The sequence below is a fragment of the Capra hircus genome, chromosome 5 (genome assembly GCF_001704415.2).
Source record: "Capra hircus breed San Clemente chromosome 5, ASM170441v1, whole genome shotgun sequence".
NCBI classification, from domain to species: Eukaryota; Metazoa; Chordata; class Mammalia; order Artiodactyla; family Bovidae; genus Capra; species Capra hircus.
In genome coordinates, this window is record NC_030812.1 from 112,299,981 (window position 1) to 112,322,247 (window position 22,267).

At 56.1% G+C, this 22,267-nt stretch overlaps 1 protein-coding gene across 1 annotated transcript in view; it reads right to left on the reverse strand.

Annotated features, from left to right (window-relative positions):
• The window catches only part of NFAM1 (NFAT activating protein with ITAM motif 1), a 36,495-nt gene extending 14,748 nt beyond the window's left edge, over positions 1-21,747 (reverse strand). The window contains exons 1-3 of the mRNA XM_013964382.2: positions 21,598-21,747; positions 2,233-2,562; positions 947-1,059 (exon numbers count right to left, since the gene is read on the reverse strand). Of these exons, the coding sequence (XP_013819836.2) occupies positions 947-1,059; positions 2,233-2,562; positions 21,598-21,703 (549 nt within the window). The 5' untranslated portion in view covers positions 21,704-21,747. The remainder of the gene's footprint in view (positions 1-946; positions 1,060-2,232; positions 2,563-21,597) is intronic.

Below are 22,267 nucleotides of genomic sequence, written 5' to 3' on the forward strand. Positions count from 1 at the left end.
TTCTGCAGAGCAAGGGCTGAAGTAGGTCAAGTTCTTGCCCGGACACAGCTCGGGCCTCATCCCGCCCGTGGAAGACACCTGTGTGCTCACACAGCTGTGCCCGGGCTGGGGATCCGCAGGCGGGGGTGAGTCCCTTGGCACTCTCGCCTCAGATTACTGTGTCCAGCACCCAGGCTGCCCCCCGGGGGCTGCTCCTGAGGACAGACTCAGAGCCTTCCCACCTGTCCCTGTCCTTGGAAGAGCCACAGGGGGGAAGAAACCTCACTGTTCAGAGCTGTAGAGCGGGAAGAAATGATGGAAGTCAACTGACCAGAGCACGCAGGGGAGGGTGCCCAGCACCCAGCAGCCCTGAGGAAACCTTCCTTTCTTCCTTCCTTCGGGGTTGCCAGGGATCCAGAGAATATGAGTTTCCCCGATGGGTGCTAGTGGAAAAGGAACCTGCCTGCCAACACAGGAGACATAAGAGATGCAGGTTTGATCCCTGGGTCGAATCTGGTCGGAAAGATCCCCTGGAGGAAGGCATGGCAACCCACTCCAGTGTTCTTGCCTGGAGAATCCCCATGGACAGAGGAGCCTGGTGGGCCACAGTCCATAAGGTCGCACAGAGTTGAACATGAGATGGAAACGCCTTAGCACGCATGCACAGAAAATATGAGATAAGGTTTTGGAAACTTAGAGAGCTAGAAATGGTACAAATGCAGGCCTGCAGCTTCCATCAGACACTCGAAGGAACCTGAGCCCCGGAAAAGACTCAAGAGTCCTGACCTCCCGCAACAAGATCAAAAAGGATCTGGTGGCCGTGGGGGTGGAGGTGGGGTGAGGCAGGGGTCCCGGGGGCAAATGGCCCCAAGAAGCACCTATTCCAAGCACCCTGCTTGGGAGGGGCTGTCCCTAAGCCATGGTGAGTGGGGTGGGGGCGGGGTTGCCCTGGGTCCTCATCCCCTACCTTCTTCCAGAGAAGCAGGGCCGTGGCCAGGATGCTCAGGACGGCCAGGATGCCGACGAAGCAGAAGAGCAGGAGCTTCTGGGGGCTCCGGGGGGGCTCCTGGTACCCTGTGTCTGGGTGAGGGCAGGGAAGCAGAGGTCAGCTGTCTGGAGAGGCACACCCCACCCCCAGCCCTCCTTACAACTCTCCCCGACTAGGACCCCCAGACCCCACCTCTGCTGAGGTCCTCCACCACCCCACACTCGCCTTGGCCGAGCCCCTTAATGTGTTTGCTGCCTTGATTTTTGGCAAGGGCAAGGACCACATTCTTTGCTCCTTAGGTGCCCCTGCCTCAAGGCCTGGCTCCACCAAAAGGCGCTTCCAGGGCCTGGGTGAGCCACGTCACCTCCTGGGGTCTCCTCCTTTCCACCCGTGATGTTGTGCTCACACGGGCAGGAGCAGTGAGGTGAAGTAGGGGTTGGGCAGAGTCTGTACCAGGCCTGGCAGGTGCTGCCCTGCGCCAGGGGTGGGCGAGGGCACAGTCCAGCCGCTTCCCTTGAGCCACCCGTCCCTTCGTCCACCTCTTTCTCCCTCCATCCCTCCATCCATATGGTGGACCAAAAAACGGCGGAGCGCCAACCAACATGGCAGGCACATGTGTGTCTGGAGTTCACCCAGAACATCCTGCCACCAGGCTCCAGCCCTTGCATTCAGGATCCTTCTCATCCCAAGGAAAGCCTCTGACAGGCAGGGTGTTGCCATGAAGAGCAAGTCCAAGGCCACATCCTGGCAAACTGCAGGATGGGGGTGCCAAGCCCAGGTCCATGGCCTTCTGAAACCCTGGCACGACCAGTGGGAATGGCAGAGTTGGGTCAGAGGGTCATGACTTCGGTGATGGGCTGTTCTTATTAACTTCTGGGAGTCATTACTCACTCCTCTGAGAATGTGATGAAAACTAGGAATCTGACCCCAGAAAGATGTCCACGAGCTACGTGCATGCTCACAGGTCTCCACAAACACACACGGGCCCCGGGCTCCATTCTGCACTCACATGACCCATGGTGCGAAAGGGACCCTGAGGACAAGGGCCTGCCAGAGGTGGCCAGAGCCGATCCATACCCCAGACTCTGCCCTTTCCACATGAAGGTGGGCATCTCGGCACACCTGTGTGGCCAGGGGCTTCCGGAGGTGGCTCAGCTCTGTTGTGCCAAAGCTGAGCGGGGAGGCAAACACTCCCCACTTTTGCTCCTGTGCCCCCAAGGCCTGCCGGACCCTGTGCCCAGAAAAGAGCTGCAGAGGAAGCTCACCTCTGACCAGGATGAACGTGCCCTTGCCTGTCATCCTGGTGTCCGGCCAGTACACGGAGCAGTAGTAGGTACCGGTGGCAGACGCGTTACGTGGCTTGAGGGTGATGGGACAGACAGTGGTGTGGGTCTGGTTCTCACTGCCTGTACCAGGTTGGCAGCTGATCTTCTCCACGAAGCTGGTCTGGCCCTGGAGGTCCACGTAGAAGTAGCTGACTGTGAAGTCCTTGAACTTGGGGGTGTAGGGGTAGGTGATGCTGCAGCTGAAGGAGACGGCCCTGTTGGCCAGAGAGACCAGGATGGGGAGGCCGGTGTGGGTCACAGACCGCTCTTCTGCCGGGGAAGGAAAGGGACAGAGTGATAGCTTCAGTGCCCCCATGTCCCCACGAGGACCGGGGCTCACGCTCACCACGTACTCCATGGACGCAAGGATGCAGGTGGCATGCCGAGTGCTTTTCACACATGACTCTACACTTCCCAACACGCCCAAAGCCGAGTGCGTGAGGGCTCCGTTTAGCAGGAAGAGTCTGGGCTCAGGGGGTCCAGCTGCTAACTCTCAGTTTCTCAGCAGGTGTGGAGGGCAGCTGCAACTCCTCCCCAGGGGCTGGAAGACGCCAGACTCCACACTCCCAACTACCCTCCTTCCCAAAGGTCAAGAAGCCACGTTGGATAAAAAGCACAGGCCTGAGATGACCCAAAGCTGGAGAAGGAGGAGAAGCAAAGAGGAAGGAGGCAAGAAACCAAGTGAAGAAATGCTTCCTGGCAGGAAGAAGCCCTTCCGGGCATAGGCACGCTCTCCCCAGCCTGGAGGAGGCATCAGTGAGGAGAGACAAACCTTTCCCTGAATCTGAGCTTAGAGAAGAGCTTGTAGAGTGTTTATAAAATATAGCAAGTGAAAGCGAAAATCGCTCAGTCGTGTCCAGCTCTTTGTGACCCCATGGACTATACAGTCCATGAAATTCTCTAGGCCAGAATACTGGAGTGGGCAGCAAACCGCACCCCTAAAAGCAGTTCTCGGACAATGCAGAGGAGTTCCATGGGCTGCCGCATGGCCGTGACCATGACTGAGGCAGTTCTGGGGGAGCTGTCTTCTCCCGGCCCCCACCTAGCACCCCTTTCATCAGAAAAGTAAAGCGAAAGTGAAGCCGCTCAGTCGTGTCCAACTCTTTGCGACACCAGGGACTGTAGCCCACCAGGCTCCTCTGTCCGTGGGATTTTCCAGGCAAGAGGACTGGAATGGGTTGCCATTTCCTTCTCCAGGGCCTTTCATCAGAGGCACCTAGGAAAACAGTCTGAAAGCTCCCCCGAGGCAGGAGTCTGCCTGGCTGGGGTTCCCACCCTCCTGCAGGCTCTGAGGTGCCCGTCAGATTCTGGGCTGGGTCAGTGGCCACCTCCCCACCCCCGGACTTCAGCTGCCCAAGCCCCCCAGCTTCAGTGCGCCCTGTCTCCCGCCCGCCCTGCACCTTTCTTCTCCCGCAGCCGACCAGCAGACAGTTCTAAATTGAGGTCGGCAGCGAGCCACCAAGAACATGCTGGCCGGGTTGTTAATCAGGAGAAGATCATTCACTGGAGCCACTTGGAGCGAGCAGCAGGATTTATTTGGTTGCGGAAGTGAGGCGTGGGGCCCCCGCCCGCCTGGTTTCTTCTAGGGGCTCCAGCTCAGCCCTGGGCCGGGTCCCCAGGGGAGTGAGGTCAGGTTTCCTGGGGTACCCCAGGACAGGGACGACAGCCCTCCACACCGGATAATTCCTCCAAGCTCAGGCCACACTGATATTTGGAGCTCCAGGGAAGAAGCTAGACACCCTCTCCTCTGAAGGACTCAGGCTAGTCCCAGGGGATCGACTGGCACATCTGGATGTCACAGTGGGTCGGCTTTGTCACAAATGATGCTCATGGAGACCCCGCTGAGCTGGCCCCAGGGATTCCCCCTCCGGAGAGGGGGAGGGGAGAGGACGTCACACTGCACTTTATATCTCTGGGCTGCTGGTGATGACTGTTTAACTATAACAATATTTTAATTTTGTCATAAAACAAGGAGCCTGAGTCAGGGCTGAGTTTTAAGGCACAGCAGGGACAGGTGTGGGTGCAGAGGCTGAAGGAAGGGGTGGTCAGTGATCCCCCAGGGTCCCAGCTGGGCCGGGAAGGACAGGAGGTGAGATGAACAGTGCTCACCGCCCCCAGCAAGCCCTCCCCATGTCCTTCCTGCACACACAGGCCACTGCCCAGCTCTGCAGCCCCCTCTGCTGTCCCCTCTGCCCAGACCACCATCCCCTCACCCGGCCAATGCCTCCCTAGTCCCCAGATCTCAGCTCAGGGACCACTTGCAACATTGACGCATCTCCTCCCGTTTGGGTCTCACAATGAAGCTTCAAGGCAGCCTGGCAAGCACAGTGATAGCCTGGTGTTTCCTCATGGGGGTCTGGAGGTTGGAACCCGACCAGAAGTGAAGTGGAAATGATGATTGCTCAGTGGTGTCCGGCTCTTTGTTGTGCTGTGGACTGTAGTCCTCCAGGCTTCTCTGTCCATGGGATTCTCCAGGCAAGAATACTCGGGGGTAGCCATTCCCTTCCCTTCTCCTGGGTGGGATCTCCCCGACCCAGGGCTCGAACCCAGGTCTGTCCCATTGCAGGCAGATTCTTTACCATCTGTACCACCAGGGAAGCCTGGAACCCAACCAAAACCACCAGGAAAGTGGCCGCACCGAGGCCTCTCCCCCTCCCCCAGCGCCTCCTCCGGTCCCGTATCCAAGAGGCCATGCCAGGCCCGGGGAGGCTGGCCACGCTGTCATCAAGTCGGGGCCACCTTCCTGTTTGTCCCAGCAGGAAGACATCCATCCAGGTGTCTTAAAAACGATCCCCATTTGAGGGATGCTTCTAGAAAATGATGAAATCTGCTAGTGCAATTAAGCCTGACTACAATTCTGGGGAAATCTATAAAAATAGATGACCATTGTTCTGTATTCTTCTGGGATTCGTTATTTTAAGGTCAGAGGGATGGGATTGTGAAAGGGGATGGCTTTGGCTCAGGTCTGCTGCAGAAAGAACCTCAGATTAGGGTGGATCTGTCTCCAAAAATGTGGAAGGATGAGGCCGTCTCTGTGGACCAGTGAGGGCGGCCAGTCAGGAGATGGCGGGCCAAGAACAGGGAGGAGGAGAGCCTGCTGTTGGAGGAAAGCAACAGGGTTCTGACCCGACGATGGCGCTAACTGCCTCCAGTGTCCCTTCTTTTTACTTGGGTGTCAGTACCTCGAAGCCTGGACCATAGCAGCCCAGCTCCCCTCACTTCTCCTGGACCTGTGCCTCCAAGCAGCCCCTCTGGGGTCCAGGCTGCTCCAGCTGGCAGCCACCTGAAGCATTCCACAGTTCAGGCTCAGAGCCACAGTCAGGTTCAGAGTGATTTCCGAGTCCACGACGGCTTTTCAGCTACCATCTGTTTACACCTCCAACAAACATTAAGGAGTACCTAAGGAGATGGCAACCCACTCCAGGCCTCTTGTCTGGAAAACCCCACAGTCGGAGGAGCCTGGCAGGCTATACAATCCATGGGGTCGCAAAGAGTCGGACACGACTGAGCGACTTGAGTTTCTTTCTTCCTTTCACTTAGGGACTTCCCTAGTGGTCCAGTGGCTAAGACTGTGCTTCCAATGCAGTGGGCCCCGGGGTCGATCCCTGGTCAGGAAACTAGAGCCCACGTGCCACAGTTAGGCGTTCGCATGCCGCAGCTGAAGATCCCGCCTGTGTCATGAATCTCGAAGATTCCACGCCCCGCAGCTGAGACTCAGAGCAGCCAAATAGATGAATTAATATTAAAAATTAAAAAGAGTGCCTTAAGGCCTGGAGGAGCTCCCTGCCCTCGCAACGTTCCCGGTCTAACAGGGCAGCAGACGGAGCCAGGGGAGGGAACCGCTAATTGAGACTGGGGAGGACAGGAAGGGGCAGTGATATCCCTCAGAGTGTGGGGACGGAAACACACGCATGCAGTGAGGCCAGAACTGGCCCGAGGACAGAGGGGAAAGAAATGTGTAGAAAAAGTCCTCTGGCTGGGTGTGACCCAGGCCCCACGTCAACTAAACATCATGGCAGTCCTATGAGGCAACTAACCCAACCCTATTTTGCAGACGAAAAGAAAACAGAGGGTCTTAGAAGTCCAAAGCCCCATAGTTCCTAAGCGGTAGCATTGGGATTTGAACCCAGGTTTGTGTGACCGTGCTAAGGAAGAAAAGCCAGCTGCCAGGTTAGGAGGGGAGGTCAGACCCAGCCAAGTGTGACGGGTGCTGGGCTGTGAGTGCTATCAGATGATAGAGTGGGGGGGTTGCTGGCAGGAGGCCTACATTTTCACAGCTGGAGGCTAACAAGGGGCTGCAAGGCTGCAAGGTTACATGGAAATCACGGGCCAGAAAGCACGGGTGAAATGGGGCTTGAACAGAGCTGCCCAGGGCACCCAGCCTGCCCTGTGGGGCCCTGCTTCTCACCCTAGATGCAGTGCGCGAGGCAGGGGGGTGGTCCTGGGGACCCTCACTGAGCTTGAGGCGTGACACTGAGTGCCGCAGGGATGGCATACTGGCTGCTGTCTGTTCTGTCTCAAGCCTGGTGTCAGCTGCTTCCTGCTTTGCCTTTAACTCAGCAAAGGGAGTGTGTCTCCCAGCAAAGTGCGCCGGGACCGTGTGAGCCAGCCTGGGGTTCCCTTAGATTCACGGGCGGCCAAGAGGGGCAAAGGGCCTAGAGAGGAGGATGGGGGTGGACCTTGGATTCCTGAGGCCGTGGCAGGAGGGAGAGCTGCGAGAGCCCAACTGGGGGCCCCTGAGTGGCCACAGAAGTGCCCACGGGCGTCCATTCCACACCCCTGCAAGTGCCCAGAGACAGGGCCCCATGTCTGCAGCACCTGATGGGCAGGGCTTCTCTGCTTCTTCTTGCTCCTCCAGGCTCCTGCCTCCAGCTGGCAGACCCTGGAGCAGAGCTGGGGGAGGTTGGAGAGGGGGATTGAGGAGAGAGAGAGAGCCAACAGGGCCCTCACCCCTTACTCTCACCCCAGATGGCACCAGGGATGAGCTCAGTGGGAACCGGCTCTGAATCTTGGCTGGGACTCGAAGAACTAGGACTCATTTGCGGCTGTAAATGACCGCAGCGCTCCGACTCGCTCAGAACGGCTGGCGCAGCTCCAGGACCATCTCCGCACACCAAGAGGTCTGGGCTGCAGAAGCATCCCAGCGTAGATTTTGGATTATTCTGTGCATCCCCAGTGCAGCCTAGGCTGGGACAGGCACCAGGAGGGAAGTGCTTTAAGGAGTCTGGCGTTTTCTGCAGAGGGGACAGCTTGGTGGCAGAAGGGAAGAGGGGCTGGAGGCGACTGCTCTTTCCAGAGCAGACCTGAAATGTGGGAGCAGGAGGCGCAGGGAGAATTTGCAGGTCGGGTCCAGGGGGAGTTTTTTTGGAGGGAGAATTGTGAGCCTGTGTCAGTGTGGATGGTGCAGGCCCAGAGGAGGGGCGCCCCTGCTGGGTGAGGTCCACGGTGAGTGGGAGCCGGCTGGGAGCAGGGTCAGCCAGGGAGGGACTGGAAACAGTTGCAGTGGGGTGTCTGGGAGGGCCCTGATCCCCAGAGCCACCACCCCAGTCCAGCTCTGCTGGAGAGCTTGGCTGCTTACGACAAATCCCTGAGTCCTCCTCTCCCCACCCCCACACAACTGCACGGACAGAAGCTTGCACTGGGGAGCACAAGCTACCCCCACGAAGCCCGCCCACTCCTGCTTTGCGGGAGACGGTGTTTTCAGGGATGGTACCTCCACCATCGGATTTCCCCGGTGGCTCTGTGGTAAAGAACGCACCTGTCCATGCAGGAGATGTGGGTTCGATCCCTGGGTCAGGAAGATCCCCTGGAGAAGGGAATAGCAACTCACTTCAGTATTCTTGGGAAATCCCATGGAGAGAGGAGCTTGGGCTACAGTTCCTCGGGTCACAAAGTGTCGCACAGGACTTGGCGGCTCAACAACAACCACCACCTCCTCCTCCCTCGCTTATTGGCAGCTCCAAGGACTGCTAGAAAGCCAGGGGCCTGGCCAGAAATGAGGGGGCAGGAGGTATTTGGGAGAAGACCAGTTTCTGGAGGCAGCCAGCCTCGGTTCAGATCCTGGCTCTGCCATTGGAAGCTGTGCAAGCTTGGGACGTCCCCTGCTGGTTGGGTGGCTAAGATTCCATGCTCCCCTTGCAAGGGGACTGAGTTCGACCCCTGGTCAGGGAACTAGAACCTGCACATCACAACTAAAAGATTCCACACACCCCACCAAAGATCAAAGATCTCATGCGCCGCAACTAAGGCCCAGCGCAGCCAAATAAATAAATATTTTTTTAAAAAGCTGTGCAAACTTAGGCAAGTGCCTTTACCTCTCTGAACCTCAGTGTCTTCCCTGAAACAAGGGGAGAAGAACAAGGCCAACCTCACAGGGTTGTCATGCGATAAAATGGGTCCAAGAACCCAGCATGCCTGCCACAGAGCCGGGCTGCCTCTCCCCAGTGACAGCAGGCAGGGAAGCCAGACCAGTCCTGAGTCCTCGCTGGGAACCTGGAAGGGCAAATGCCAGCCTGACTCTTCTGCCCATGTAAGTGACAGGCCCTCAGCACGGGGCACCGCAGCACGGGGTGGTCTCCGGGCATGATGGGATCCCCTAAGAGGCCCTGCGCCTCCTGCCCCAAGCCTCTCTGACACCTCAGGCCCTGTGCTGGGCTGGACATGGGTGTGGGCGACACCTTGGGGCGTGGATCCTGGGCGTGGCCTTAGAGGCTGTCCCGTGGGCTGAGCAGTGTGTGCCCAAGAGCCCTCCCCGCCAGGAGCCTCCTGCTGCTCTTCCCCCATCCTGCCTGTGTGTCTGCCGCCCTGGTTGGGAAAGACTTTATCTACCACCCGCTGGTGCCTGATTCCTTCCTTTTCTGGGTCTTCTTTTGAATCTGTGGGCGCTTGAACTGTGGGTTTGAGAGCTGGTTAGCAGTCGGCGCCTAACTCCCACCTCTGGCCCAGGGACTCCAAGCTGAGTCCTCTGGAGGTGTGGGGGGGTGCAGATTTGCAATCAAGGAACTTGACCGGGGGTGAGAGGGGTGCCCACCCCATCAGACCTCCCGCTCCCAGCACATCCTCCTCTGACAGCTCCAGCATCCAGCCTTCTCTCCTCCCCTGCCCGGCCAGCCTGGCACTGCCCCCGAGGGAGCCACCTGCCATCCTGTTCCTGCCCTGCCTGACCCTGTCTGAACGCCCACCCTCCCCAACCAACCATAGGAGGCCCAGGAATAAGTCTGAAATCAATTTACAGGGTCAAGACACACAATTAAAAAAAAAGAAATAGAACAGAGAGCATCTCATTTGTAGTAAGGTCGCTGTTTATGACCTTCTGGCTTGTTACATTGGTACAACTGGGTTCAGACAGGGTCACACTATAACCATGTATCCCTTAACTTGGGGCCACTGTTAAGGAATTTTTTTTTTAAGTTCCCTAGCCTGGAGGATCCAGCCTATTCCTCCAGGCCCTGTGCAGCCCAACTCAGCTGTCCTCGGTTCTCACTTGTTCGCTCCCCAGCATATGCCAAGCTTGCCAGGCTCTCGAGCCTTTGCCCACACTGTTCCCTCTGCCCAGCACATCCTCCCGTGCCCTTCTCCTCCACAGACTGTGCAGCCAGCCTCTAGGTGGACAGGACTCACTCAGCCCCTCCCCGAGCTGCTCCTGTGCGCACACACTGTTTATACAGTACAGACCCTCAGGCTTCGCAGTCAAGCCTGTGTTAAGAACCAACCTCCACTAGGCCTGTTCCCTTTCACAGATGAAACAACTGAGGCTCAGAGAGTGGAGAGGTTTGTCCAATCAGCAAAGTGCTTAATAGTGGTGGAAAGGGTTAGTCACTCAGTCGTGTCCAACTCTTTGCAAACCCCTGGACTATATAGCCCTCCAGGCTCCTCTGTCCATGGGATTCTCCAGGCAGAATACTGGAGTGGGTAGCCATTTCCTTCTCCAGGGGATCTTCCTCCCAACCCAGGGATCGAACCTGGGTCTCCTGCATGGCAGGCAGACTCTTTACCGTCTGCGCCACCAGAGGAGCCTGGTGGTGGACATGGGATTTTAGGCTGAGTCTCTTTGAGCCAATAACCCTACTCTCTCTATTTTTGTCTTTCTTTTTAACTGGTCGCACTGCAACATGTGAGATCTTAGTTCCCCAACCAAGGAAGGAACCTGTCCCCCACTGCAGTGAAAGAAAGCTCAGAGTCTTAGCCACTGGACCGCCAGGGAAGTCCCTAAACCCCCAACTCTGTCTCTCTTATTTTGACTTAGTGAATCTATTTATTTACTTTTGGCTGTGCTGGGTCTTCGCTGCTGCTCGGGCTTTGCCCTGGTTGCAGTGCGTAGGGGCTGCTCCTCGTTGCAGCCTGCGGGCTGCTCACGGCAGTGGCTTCTCCTGTGGCCGAGCACGGGCTCCAGGGCACCCGCGCGTCTGTGGCACACGGGCTCAGTAGCGCAGCCCCTGGGCTCCAGGGCACAGGTTCAATAGTTGTGGCGCTCAGGCTCAGCTGCTCCTTGGCTTGTGGGATCTGCCCGGACCAGGGATCACACCCATGTCTCCTGCACCGGCTGTGCTCAGTCGCTCAGTCGTGTCCGACTCTTTGCGACCCCATGGTCTGTAGCCCACCAGGCTCCTCTGTCCATGGGATTCTCCAGGCAAGACTACGGGAGTGGGTTGCCGTGCCCTTCTCCAGGCCGATTCTTCACCACTGAGCCACCAGCAAAGCCCTAACCCCTTAACCACTACTCGAGGCAAGCATTTTAAAACCTCAGAGCAAGCAAAACAGAAAACACTTTTCACATGAAAGAACTGCCCCCTTTTAAAGGGAGATAAAAATTCAGAGGCCCTTCCCCTAAATCTGGGTCATCTGACAGGCAGACCATTCTAATGAAAAACAGTCCCGGGTGTTCATTGGAAGGACTGATGGTAAAGTTGAAACTCCAGTACTTTGGCCACCTCATGCGAAGAGCTGACTCATTGGAAAAGACCCTGATGCTGGGAGGGATTGGGAGCAGGAGGAAAAGGGGACGACAGAGGATGAGATGGCTGGATGGCATCACGGACTCGATGGACGTGAATCTGAGTGAACTCCTGGAGTTGGTGATGGAAAGGGAGGCCTGGCGTGCTGCGATTCATGGGGTCACAAAGAGTCAGACACGACTGAGCGACTGCAGGAGACCCAGCTTCAGTCCCTGGGTCAGGAAGATCCCCCTGGAGAAGGAAATGGAAACCAGCGGGCCCCATGAGCCCTGCATAGCTGGTCCTGTGGCAAGGCCAGCCAGAGCCAGCTGCACCCCCCGACTGCAGTAGTGACATCCCCTCCCCCCCAGGATCTGACACGCTCCCCAGCACCGCCCGTGCCCCAGCTGCCCTGGCCCACTCTCTGCGCCTCTCCCCCACCAACCCTGAGCCAAGCCCTGGCCCCAGCTTCCCCCTCTGCCCGGAACGCCATCCTTTCTAGGGCACCGAGCCAAGGCTCTGTAGCCCAGAGGTGGTGATCAAAGGTAGCCATTCCAACTTAGGTCGATTTTAAATGAAAACACTTTGATTCTCCGGCTACAGAAGAAAGCCGTTCCCACGGTCTTTATTTTAGGCAGGAGTTCTGCCCTCCAATTTAGTTCTGGCATCTCTCAGAGCCGGGCCTCTTTTTCAAGGCCCTTCTGAAGGGCTGCAGGTGTGGGACTGCTGGTTTTATCATGGGGCTCTGGCCATTCGCCCGAGCACGAATCCCAGGACGCCACCGAAAAACGGGCAAGTCCTTCGGGGCACGCGCATCAAACACTGCAGTGCGTGGACCGAGCGGCTGATTAGGGAGAAGCTCGGAGCCGGGCTGGAAGGCAGTCTTTGAACAGAGCGTGTGTATCCTGGAGCTTTTTAGCGCTCATGCCCCCGGAACACTGCCATCAGACTGGCTGTCACATCTTTCAACACCTCCGAATGACAAAGACGCTCACGGATATGGCTTGCCTGGAGGTAGCGGGAGGGCCCTTCCACGTCTGCTTCATCTTATTCTCAGGCCTCCAGACTCTGGCCCCTGGGTGCACAGCGGCCACGTGGGGACACAAACCAAGGGCAGACCGTCAAGTGTTTAGTCCAGAAATGTCTAAGCTTCACTGGTGTGAATTGGTATATTTACAGCAGTCACTCCCCTTCCGGCTTGTTTTGAAAGGCAAGTTGCTCAATCTTGGGGACTCATCTGAGAGTGTGGACTGGGGGAACGTGGGACTGTTTCTCCCTTTACAACCCGTTCTGTCTTCAGAGAAGGCTGTCAGGACGGGGCGAAGGTGTGGTGGAGCCAACGGGTGGAGTAGGTGCTGCCCCTTGTCTCTGAAAGGAGAGAAATGGAGCGAGTGGAGAGACCCCACCAGGACACCCCCTTCAGCAAGGCGTCTGTGGCCCCTCGAGGTCCCACTGCCGCTGGGAAGGGGGCTGCCTGACAAAACTGAGAGGGGTGAGATAAAGGGAAGTCTCAGGGGCGACCGAAACCCAGTGGACGGCCAGCCCAGCGGCAGGCAGGGCTTCCTGGAGAGGGAACCCTGGGAGTGGCAGTTTGTTTTTTAAATTAGAACTCTTCAGGGCACCCCCTTCCATTATGAAAGCGTGCAACACGCTCCCTGTGCACACTCTGGAAGCCACAGAGAGGGATCAAGGAGGCCGGGAGCTTGTGTGCAGTCCTGCCCCACTGGAATCACAGCTGTGAGCGTTTTGATCTCTTTCCCACCTCTTTACTGAGCTGAACTTTGAAGGAAGAGCAGGAGCCAGGTTTAAAGGGGAGAGTCAAAGCGAGGGGGTTTAAGCACAAGGAAGCTTCTACAAGCCTTGAGCCAGGGCAGGGAGTTGGGGGGCTCCAGAGCCCTGGTGGAGTTGAAAGAAATGGTTCCGGTGGGGGCCAGGAGGAGATTGGGGGTTGAATGTTGACCTAGAAACCTGGGGAACCTCTGCAGGCCTCGAAATTGGGAAGTGACCTGATCACACTTCCTGTTAGAGAGAGGACAGAGAGAAATACTAGTGAGCTCCAGACAGGCTTCCTCAGCAGCCTGAAACCCTCGCATCCGTGGTTTTGTTCTGTGGGGTTCACTACCCGCCCCCAACCAGCTCCAGCCTCCTTTTAATATATAAACGCTTCTGGCTGACAACTCACTAACTTCTTCGCGGGGATGCCTGTGCCGATCACCTTTATCCCGACTTCTTTTAAATCTCCACCTCCCCAAAGCTCCTACCCGCTCCGGGCACAGAATCACTCGGCGCGCTCTTTCCTCCTCTCCCTCCCCTTCCGCATCCGCCAGTATGCCAGCCGGGCCCTCCCCCACCGCCCCTCCCATCCCATCCCACCCCGCCCCTCCCACCCTATCTCAGCCCCGCCCTCCACCCCACCCTTCCCAACACCCAACCCCTGATGCTTTCCACGCTGGAGGTCAGTCAAGACCCTGAGACTAAGCTGTGGCTCCTTTCCAGCCTTGACCCTGGCCCTGCAGACCCCTCCTCTCCAGCCTTCCCCTGCCCTCTTCCTTACACAGCCCACCCCCAGAGGTTGAATACCTGTTCCTGGGTCGCCCCTACCCTCGCCTGCTGCAGGTAAGCTCAGTCCTGTCCCACACTTCTGAGCTCCTGCACATTCAGAGCCAGGGGTGAACACTGTGGGGAGCAAGGCGGAGTCTGTCAGGGCAGGAAGAGTGGACCCGAAGGGACACCGCAGAGAGAGCACCAGAGTTCGACCTTGAACAACAGGGTGGAGTCACCAGGTGGGCAAATGCGAGGACACCTTTCAGGCCAAGGGACCAGCAGGACCAAAAGCTCAGGGGCAGGCAGTCATCAGCGTGGCTCGGAAGTGGGGTGTGGGTGGGGGCGGGAGGAAAGGGTAGCCCCAGGCCAGGGGCAGGGGGCAGGGCAGATCGAGGTGCTCTGCAGTGAACCAGCTGCTGGCAGCGAGCCTGAGCTGTGCTCCAAGGGACCAGGGGCTGTCTCCTAGGCCCCCAGCTCCTTAGGATAGCTCTGAGAAGGGGAGGCTCTGATTTAAAGGGTGTGCCTGTTTTAAATCTCTGGGAGAATGGGGTCACAAAGAGTCGGACACTGAGCAACTGAACAACCAATATTTTAAATCTGGTGTGTGTGGCCAGGCATGAACTTGCCTTCAGACATGCGTCCTTGGACCCTATGACCAACGCTGGAGTGAGTGCCTCCCCTGACTGTCTGAGGACGGGCTGCCCGATGGGAGGGCACGCCTGCCATTGGGCTTGGGCTGCACCCACTTGGTGCCTCCCTCCTGCCCACTGCCCTACAACCTCCCCATCAGCAGCAAACAGGGACGAGCCCAGAGCCTCCAAGGGGCCCCCGCCCTGGCTCTGCTGTATCTCAACTGCAGCCCACACAGTCCTGGGACGGGGTTGGCGGGGTGGGTGAGAGCAGATACCTGCCAGGCCCCCAACCTCCTCCAGACAGCCTGTCCCCATGGTCGAGGCCCATAGACCTTCCCTGAGCGGTCCCAGGTGCCAGCCCTGGGGTCATTGGTGTCCCAGATGTGCGTTCCTATTGCCCCGGGCAAGAGGCCTGCATAGGAGGGAAGCTGGGGCTCAGAGCGGGCAGGGAAGCTGGAGGGGGTCAGATCCTGTCTCGGGGTTCTCGGGCACCTGCTCCCTCGGTCACAAGTCAGGAAGGTTTTGTCATTCCTCTCCTGGTGGCATCACATCTCCATGCTGCTCAGCGTTCCGAAGGGGGTTGTCTGGGAGCTGAATTCTTCCTGTTACTATGAGTATTTCCTGGGCCTCCTCTGGGCACCAGGCTCCGTGCTGGGAGCCAAGGATTTGAAGCCAAGTAAGTCCACATGTGTCCTGCCCTCGTGAAGCTCGCAGTTCACACAGGGAGGAGGGGAGTGCAGACAGAAGCAGTCTTAATGGGAACATACCCGCTGGAGGCACTGAACACACCTGTGCCTGGAGACCACACATGAGCGTTCCGAGATGGGAACACCTGCAACGTCAATCATAACTAAATAGATCGCAGTATGTTCATTCAGTGGGACGCTCCACAGCAGGGGTTGACAAACGTGTTCTGTAAAGGGCCAGGGAGTAAGTATTTTCCGCTTTGTGAGCCATATGGTCTCTATCGCAGCTACTCTACTCTGCTGTTGTGGGGGCAAAAGCAGCCATAAATGAGCCATGAATGGATAGGCATGGCTGTGTTCCAATAAAACTTTATTTATGGACATGGGAATGGGAATACAGTCATCACTCACTCTCCATGGAGGACTGGTTCCCATTACAGACACCAAAATCCACAGATGCTCAAGAGACAGGGTATCTTGAGAGTGATGGGGGTACAGGGGGCTTGTTGTTTTTCAGTCGCTCAGTCGTGTCTGACTCTTTTGCAACTTCGTGGACTGTAGGCCACCAGGCTCCTCTGTCCACGGAATTTTCCAGCCAAGAATACTGGAGTGAGTTGCCATTTCCTTCTCCAAGGGATATTCCTGACCAGGGGTTGAACCCGAATCTCCTGCATTGGCAGGTGGGTTCTTTACCACTGAGCCACCTGGGAAGTCTATACAGGGGCTTTGGAGCACTGGAATGTTCTCTTTCTTGACCTGGATGGTAGACACATGGGACTATATTTATTTAATATTTATCATACTTTTCTGTGTCTGTATTATATTTTATGCAGCTCCCCTGGGGCTCAGTGGTAAAGAATCTGCCTACATGTAATACAGGAGACTCGAATTTGATCCCTGGGTCGGAAAGATCCTGTGGAGTAGGAAATGGCAACCCACTCCTGTATTGCCTGGGAAATCCCATGGACAGAGGAGCCTGGCAGGCTATAGTCCATGGGGTCACAAAGAGTAGGACAGGACTTAGCGGCTAAACGACAACCACAAAAGTTATATTTCATAATATAATGACATAGGATTCATAAAATGGCATAAGATTCCCATATACAGCTGACCCTTGAACGACGCGGTGGTTAGAGGCACTGAACCGCGCACAGTTGAAAATCCAAGTGTAACTTCACAGGCGGCCCTCTGCACCCAAGGTTCCACATCCTCAGAGTCAACCAACAGTGTAGCTGTTGTATTTACTACTGTAGTATTTACTACTGAAAAACACCTGTGTATAAATGTTCCTGAGCAGTTCAAATGCATGCTGTCCAAAGGCTAGCTGCACTTTAAATCGTCTGTAGATCACTTATAGTACCTAATACAGGAATTTCCCTGGTGGTCTAGTGGCCAAGACTCTGTGCTCCCAATGCAGGGGGCCCGGGTTTGATTCCCAGTCAGGGGACTAGATCTCATGCATGCAATTAAGAGTTGCACATGCCACATGCTACAACTAAGACTCAGTGCAGCCAAAAAAAAAAAAAGACTAATACAATGTAAGTACTATGTGAGTAGTTGTAAATACAATGTAAAAGCTATATAAATAGTTGCCATGAGAACTGCAAATTCAAGTGTTGCTTTTTGGAGCTTTCTGGAAATTTTTTTCCCCCTGAATATTTTCGATCTGGTGTTGGTTAAATCTGCAGATGCAGAACTGGCAGATACAGAGGGCTTAAGTATAAAATTATACTTTATTGTATAATTTCATATTCATACTGTGAAATATGTATTCTTCTCTTGATGTTTTTCTGACCATTAGAAAAATACATTTCATAACTCCATACAAAAAGGCAGTGGGTTGGACTTACCCCCACTGGCCAGGGTTTGGGACCCCTGCTCTTTACCAACCAAAATAAACAAACTTCAGCCACATTGTCAACCGGATGTAGCTTAAAAAACATGTTTGGACTTGCCTGGTGGTCCAGTGGTTAAGAATCTGCTTGCCATTGCAGAGGACACAGGTTCAATCCCTGGTCTGGGGTGATCCCACATACAGAGAGGCAACTCAGTCCGTGTGCCACAACTATTGAGCCGTCGCACTCTAGAGCCTGTTTTCTGCAACAAGAGAAGCCTGTGGACCACAACTAAAGAGGGCCTGTGCCTCTTGCCACAATTAGAGAAAGCCTGCACACAGCAGCAAAGAGCCAGTGCAGCCAAAAGTGAATAAATAAATAAATTTTTAAAAGATGTTGAGTGAAAGAAGTAGTTCGCAAAGAACACCCACAACATCACTCTGACTATACAAAGTTCAAAAACAAAGCCAGGGTAATCTATATCGTTTAGGGACACAAACCAAAGGATAAAAGTACCCAAAAAGTGCCAGGAAGCAATTGCCCTAAACTCAGGATGGTGTCCTCTGGGTGGGGGAGAGGGGGTGTCTTGGGAGGTGTCCAGGGGCTTTGGGGCACTAGAATGTTTTCTTTCTTGACCTGGATGGTAGACACGCCAGACTTGGCTTTATAATATTTATGGTACTTCTCTGCGTATGTATTCTATTTCGCAATTTTAAAAGAGAAAGCGCTGACAATGCCCCATCGGAACGGCATCTGCACTCCTACCTGACAGGCGTTTATGACCCACCCAGACCCACATCCCAGTGGGAATCGCATCCCGCAGCTCTACTAAGAGACCCTCCTCCCCAGCGAGTCTGAACCTCTCGCCATCCCCGCCCCCGGGCCCTGCCTTCTGGCCTCCCAGCCTTCATTCCTGCTGCGCCTGCCACCCACCCACCCGCCCCCTCCAGCACCCGCTCTGCCCCACCTCCAACAGGGAGGTCTTCTCCTCCGCCTGCCTCGGAAGCTCTTTATTGGGATTAGACGAAGATCAAAAGCAGAAGCCAGTCCTGACAGAGGCCTGGAGCTGCGGGGAGGGAGGCAGCAGGCTCCCGAACATCTTTTGGACAACAAAGCAAGCGGTGACACCTGAGTCCAGAGCTAACGGGGGAGGGGAGGCGAGCCTGCATCAGGACTCTGGCCCTGGGGTCGTGTTTCTGCGGGTGAGTCTCATGGTTTCCGCCAGGCTGGGAGTAGCGGCTGCGGCTTATTCACCCCCAGTTCCCCCCAGTGCCTGGAACTAGTCCTCTTTAATGAATAGTTGAGAAATAAACACAGCCAGGGAGAGACTGGAGACTGTTTGTTGAGGACACCAAGGCTCAGAAAGGTTAAGGAACTTGCCTGAGGTCACACAGCAGTCAACAGAAGAAGGCAGGATTTGAACAAGCTCTGTCTGGCTTCAAAGCCCTTGGAAGTGACTTAAAGCCTGGTGGAAGCAGGGCTAGAGCAGGCGTGTAGCTGCTCTCAGGAAAGCTGAGCCTCAGACTCAGATGATTCTCCTCTAAGAGGTGCCCTTCAGACCAGAGGTAGCCGCTAGACCCTTTGAGAAAAGTAGAATTTGCAGAGAGATCAGAGGAGAGCAGGGGAGGAAGGTTGGGAGCAAGAATGGTCCTGAGATGCCATCCCAGGGTGTTGCTAGACCCCTGGAAAGGTCAGAGTGACCCCAAGGAGGCCGGGGGCTCCCCAAGATGTAGAGCCAGCCAACTGAATCTTGCATCTTGATTGGCTCTGCTAGGCAGGCAGGTGCCTGACATTCTCTGAGCTCTCATCACGTGCACCTTCAGGCATTACTACTGCAGCCGCTTGACAGGTGAGGCCATCGGGCAACATCAAGGGCCTGCCCAAGGGGACTTCCCTGGTACTCCAGTGGCTAAAGGGCTTCCCAGGTGGCTCAGTAGTAAAGAATTTGCCCGCCAATGCAGGAGACAACGGAAAAGGCGATGGCACCCCACTCCAGTACTCTTGCCTGGAAAATCCCATGGACAGAGGAGCCTGATAGGCTGCAGTCTACGGGGTCGCGAAGAGTCGGACACGACTGAGTGACTTCACTTTCACTTCTCCCTTTCATGCACTGGAGAAGGAAATGGCAACCCCCTCCAGTGTTCTCGCCTGGAGAATCCCAGGGATGGCGGAGCCTGGTGGCCTGCTGTCTCTGGGGTCGCACAGAGTAGGACACGACTGAAGCAGCTTAGCAGCAGCAGCAGCAGCAGGAGACCCGGGTTCGATCCCTGGTCCAGGAAGATCCCCTGGAGAAGGAAATGGCAACCCACTCCAATATTCTGGCCTGAAGAATCACATGGACAGAGGAGCCTGGTGGGCTACAGCCCATGGGGTCGCAAAAAGAGTAGGACATGACTTAGTGACTAAACAACAACAACCACCAGGGTCTAAGACTCCTCACTCCCAATGCAGAGAGCCTGGGTTCGATCCTTGGTCAGGGAGCTAGGTCCCACATGCCATAACTAAGAGTTCTCATGTCACAGCTGAAGATCTCGCGTGACACAACAAAGACCCCTTGCAGCCAAATAAACAAGTAAAGAAATATAAATATCAAAAAAAGAAAAAAAGAAAGGAAAGACAGAACCTGCCCAGGGGCCCAGGTCCAAAGCAGAGCTCAGATCCAGACTCCCTGGCCTGCACACAACCCTACATCAGGTGGTCCAGGTAAATAGTTCATCGAGCCCAGGCTTCAGAGACGACGCTCTCCAAGGTCCCCCAGGGACACTGCTGAGGCTGCAGGCTGGGTCTTGGTGCTCGTGGTTGATGGAGCTGGCTGCACCAGGCAGGTGCGTGAGGTCAGGGGCGGTTTGGGGGATGTGAGAGAAACTGGATTCCCTCCATCAAACTCTCAAAGCTCAGAGACAAGAGGGTGGGGAGGGGCATGGCACAGCTTAGAGACAGAACCCAAGACCCGCAGGGGAAGGACCAGGAGGACTGGGTGCTGTCTGCTGCTCCGAGAGGAGACCACAAGGTGTTTCCACCTCTTGCAAAAGAGCAGAGTTTCTCTTGTGTACAATGTTTCCTGCAATCCTGGGGGGCGGGGGCAGGGAATATGTTGTTTGTTTGTGGTCAAGACAGTTACAAACGGCACTTTTCACAGCAGCACCCCCAAAAGTCTCTTCTACTCAGTTACTGGGGTGTGCGTGGGTCCCTTTTGGGGAAGAGGGACCACACAAAGAGAAATGATGGGAACTGGGGGAAAAATTAAAACGAATGAGTTTCAACACGTTGTCACCAAGAAGCTGCATTTCCTCAGCCTTCTTTGCATTGGGGGTGGTGGTTGGTGACGGGGTGGGGGGTGTGAGGTGCACAGGAGATGACCTCACAGGGGCTGGGCTGTCAGGCCTGCGGTAGGGGTGGGTATACCCAGTTGAGTCTTGCCTTCCCAAAGGGGTAGATTTTTTGTGAAGGATGTTCTTTACAAAGAAAGGCAAGAGGATCCCTGGAGCCCACTTCCAAGGGTCAGTTCAGAGCTGAACCTGGCCTCTACTCACCCTCCAGGCTGTGGACCAGCTATGCTGGGCCTCAATTTCTCGGTGCTTACATGGTGCCAGTGGGAACAGCGCCCCAAGGGTGCCTTGAAGGGGCCTGAGTACAAGTGTAAAGCCCAGCTTATGTGCGCAGAGAGGCTAATTTATGATAATAAGAGTAGATGTCGCGCCTCCCTGGTGGTTCAGTGGCTAAGACTCTGCTCTCCCAATGCAGGGGGCCCGGGTTAATTCCCTGGTCAGGGAACTAGATCCCACATGCCACAACTAAGAATTCACATGTTGCAACTAGAGATCTCGCATGTCCCAACTAACACCCAGCGCAGCCAAATAAATACATTTTTAAAAAATATATGGACAAATATAGCTGTTATTGCTTATGGTATGAGTGAAAGGGAGAGGATGGAGCAGAAGGGTGGGAGCAGCTCCTAGAAGGCTCATAAAAATCAAGGTGAATGCAAAGGGAAGCATCCAGCCTGCACCCAGCCTGCCCAGCGGGATGGGCAGAGGCTGGGGCTGCAGGAGGGTGGGCACTGCCCAGGCGAGACAGCCTCAGAGACCCCAGAGCCAGGGTGGGCAGCCCTGGTTGGGGACACTCCTGGGAGTTCCCTGGTCTGGATGAACTGGCCCCTAGGCAACCCATCCTAGGGCCAGGCTTGGATCCATCCCCCTAGCTTCCCAGGTACCTTGCCCTATGACCAGCGGTGGCCTCCCTCCCTCAGCCCCACCCCTCCCAACGGGGAACTGCAACACCAATGGGCAGGTTCAAGGCGTGGGTTCCGCAATCAGATACCTTGGGGGTGAGCTACCCCTCCCCAGAGATCCCACACCCCGCCGGATGGCCCCCCTTCCCAGCCCGCAGCAACGCCCACCCACCTCGCTGAGGGGCCAGGGGGTCAGGAGGAGCCGAGAGGGAGGCTGTTCCAGCAGCGAGAGGGGGGCGCGGCCCCGCCTCTTCAAAAGCCACCTCGGCAAGGCATTAGCTAAACATCTCCTGGTCCCCAAAGGCTTCCCCTGTGAAGTCTGCAATGTTCAAACGCAACCAGCAAATCCCCGGAGACGGGTCCGGGGAATTAGCCGCGCGCCGGATGAAAGAGGCTGTGATGTGCGCGAGGCAGAGAGCTCGGGAGGAGGGGAGGACCGCGTACCTGCGCCTGCCAGCGGCAGGGTCCAGGGGAGCAGGATCAAGCCCAGCAGCCCGGGGGCCGGGAGGGGGCCCGGCCGGGCCCTAGGCCGAGGAGGCCAGCTCTCCATCGGGGCCTCCTTCCTCTTTAGGTCGCGGGCGGGGACAGCCTGCTGGTAGCCACGGTTGCCCTTGGCGTCCTTAACAGGCTCCTCCCCGGCCGGCCTTCTGCTTCCTCCAGGTCTCAGTTGACCGCCTTGTCCTCTCAATGACCCCGGACTTCCCTGGTGGGAACAGTTTCAGGCCAGGAGCCGCCAGGCGAGGATCTGCGGCTTCCAGCCGTCCAAGAAGTGCAGATGTGACTTGGAGTGCCAAGAACTGATGCTTTTGAACTGTGGTGCTGGAGAAGACTCTTAACCTTCCTTTGGAATGCAAGGAGATCCAACCAGTCCATCCTTAAGGAAATCAACCCTGAATATTCATTGGAAGGACTGATGCTGAAGCTCCACCTGATGCGAAGAGATAACGCATTGGAAAAGACCCTGATGCTGCGAAACATTGAGGGCAAGAGGAGAAGGGGGTGACAGAGGATGAGATGGTCGGATGATATCACTGACTCAATGGACATAGGTTTGAGCAGACTCTGAGAGACAGCGAAGGACAGGGAAGCCTGGCATGCTGCAGTCCATGGGGTC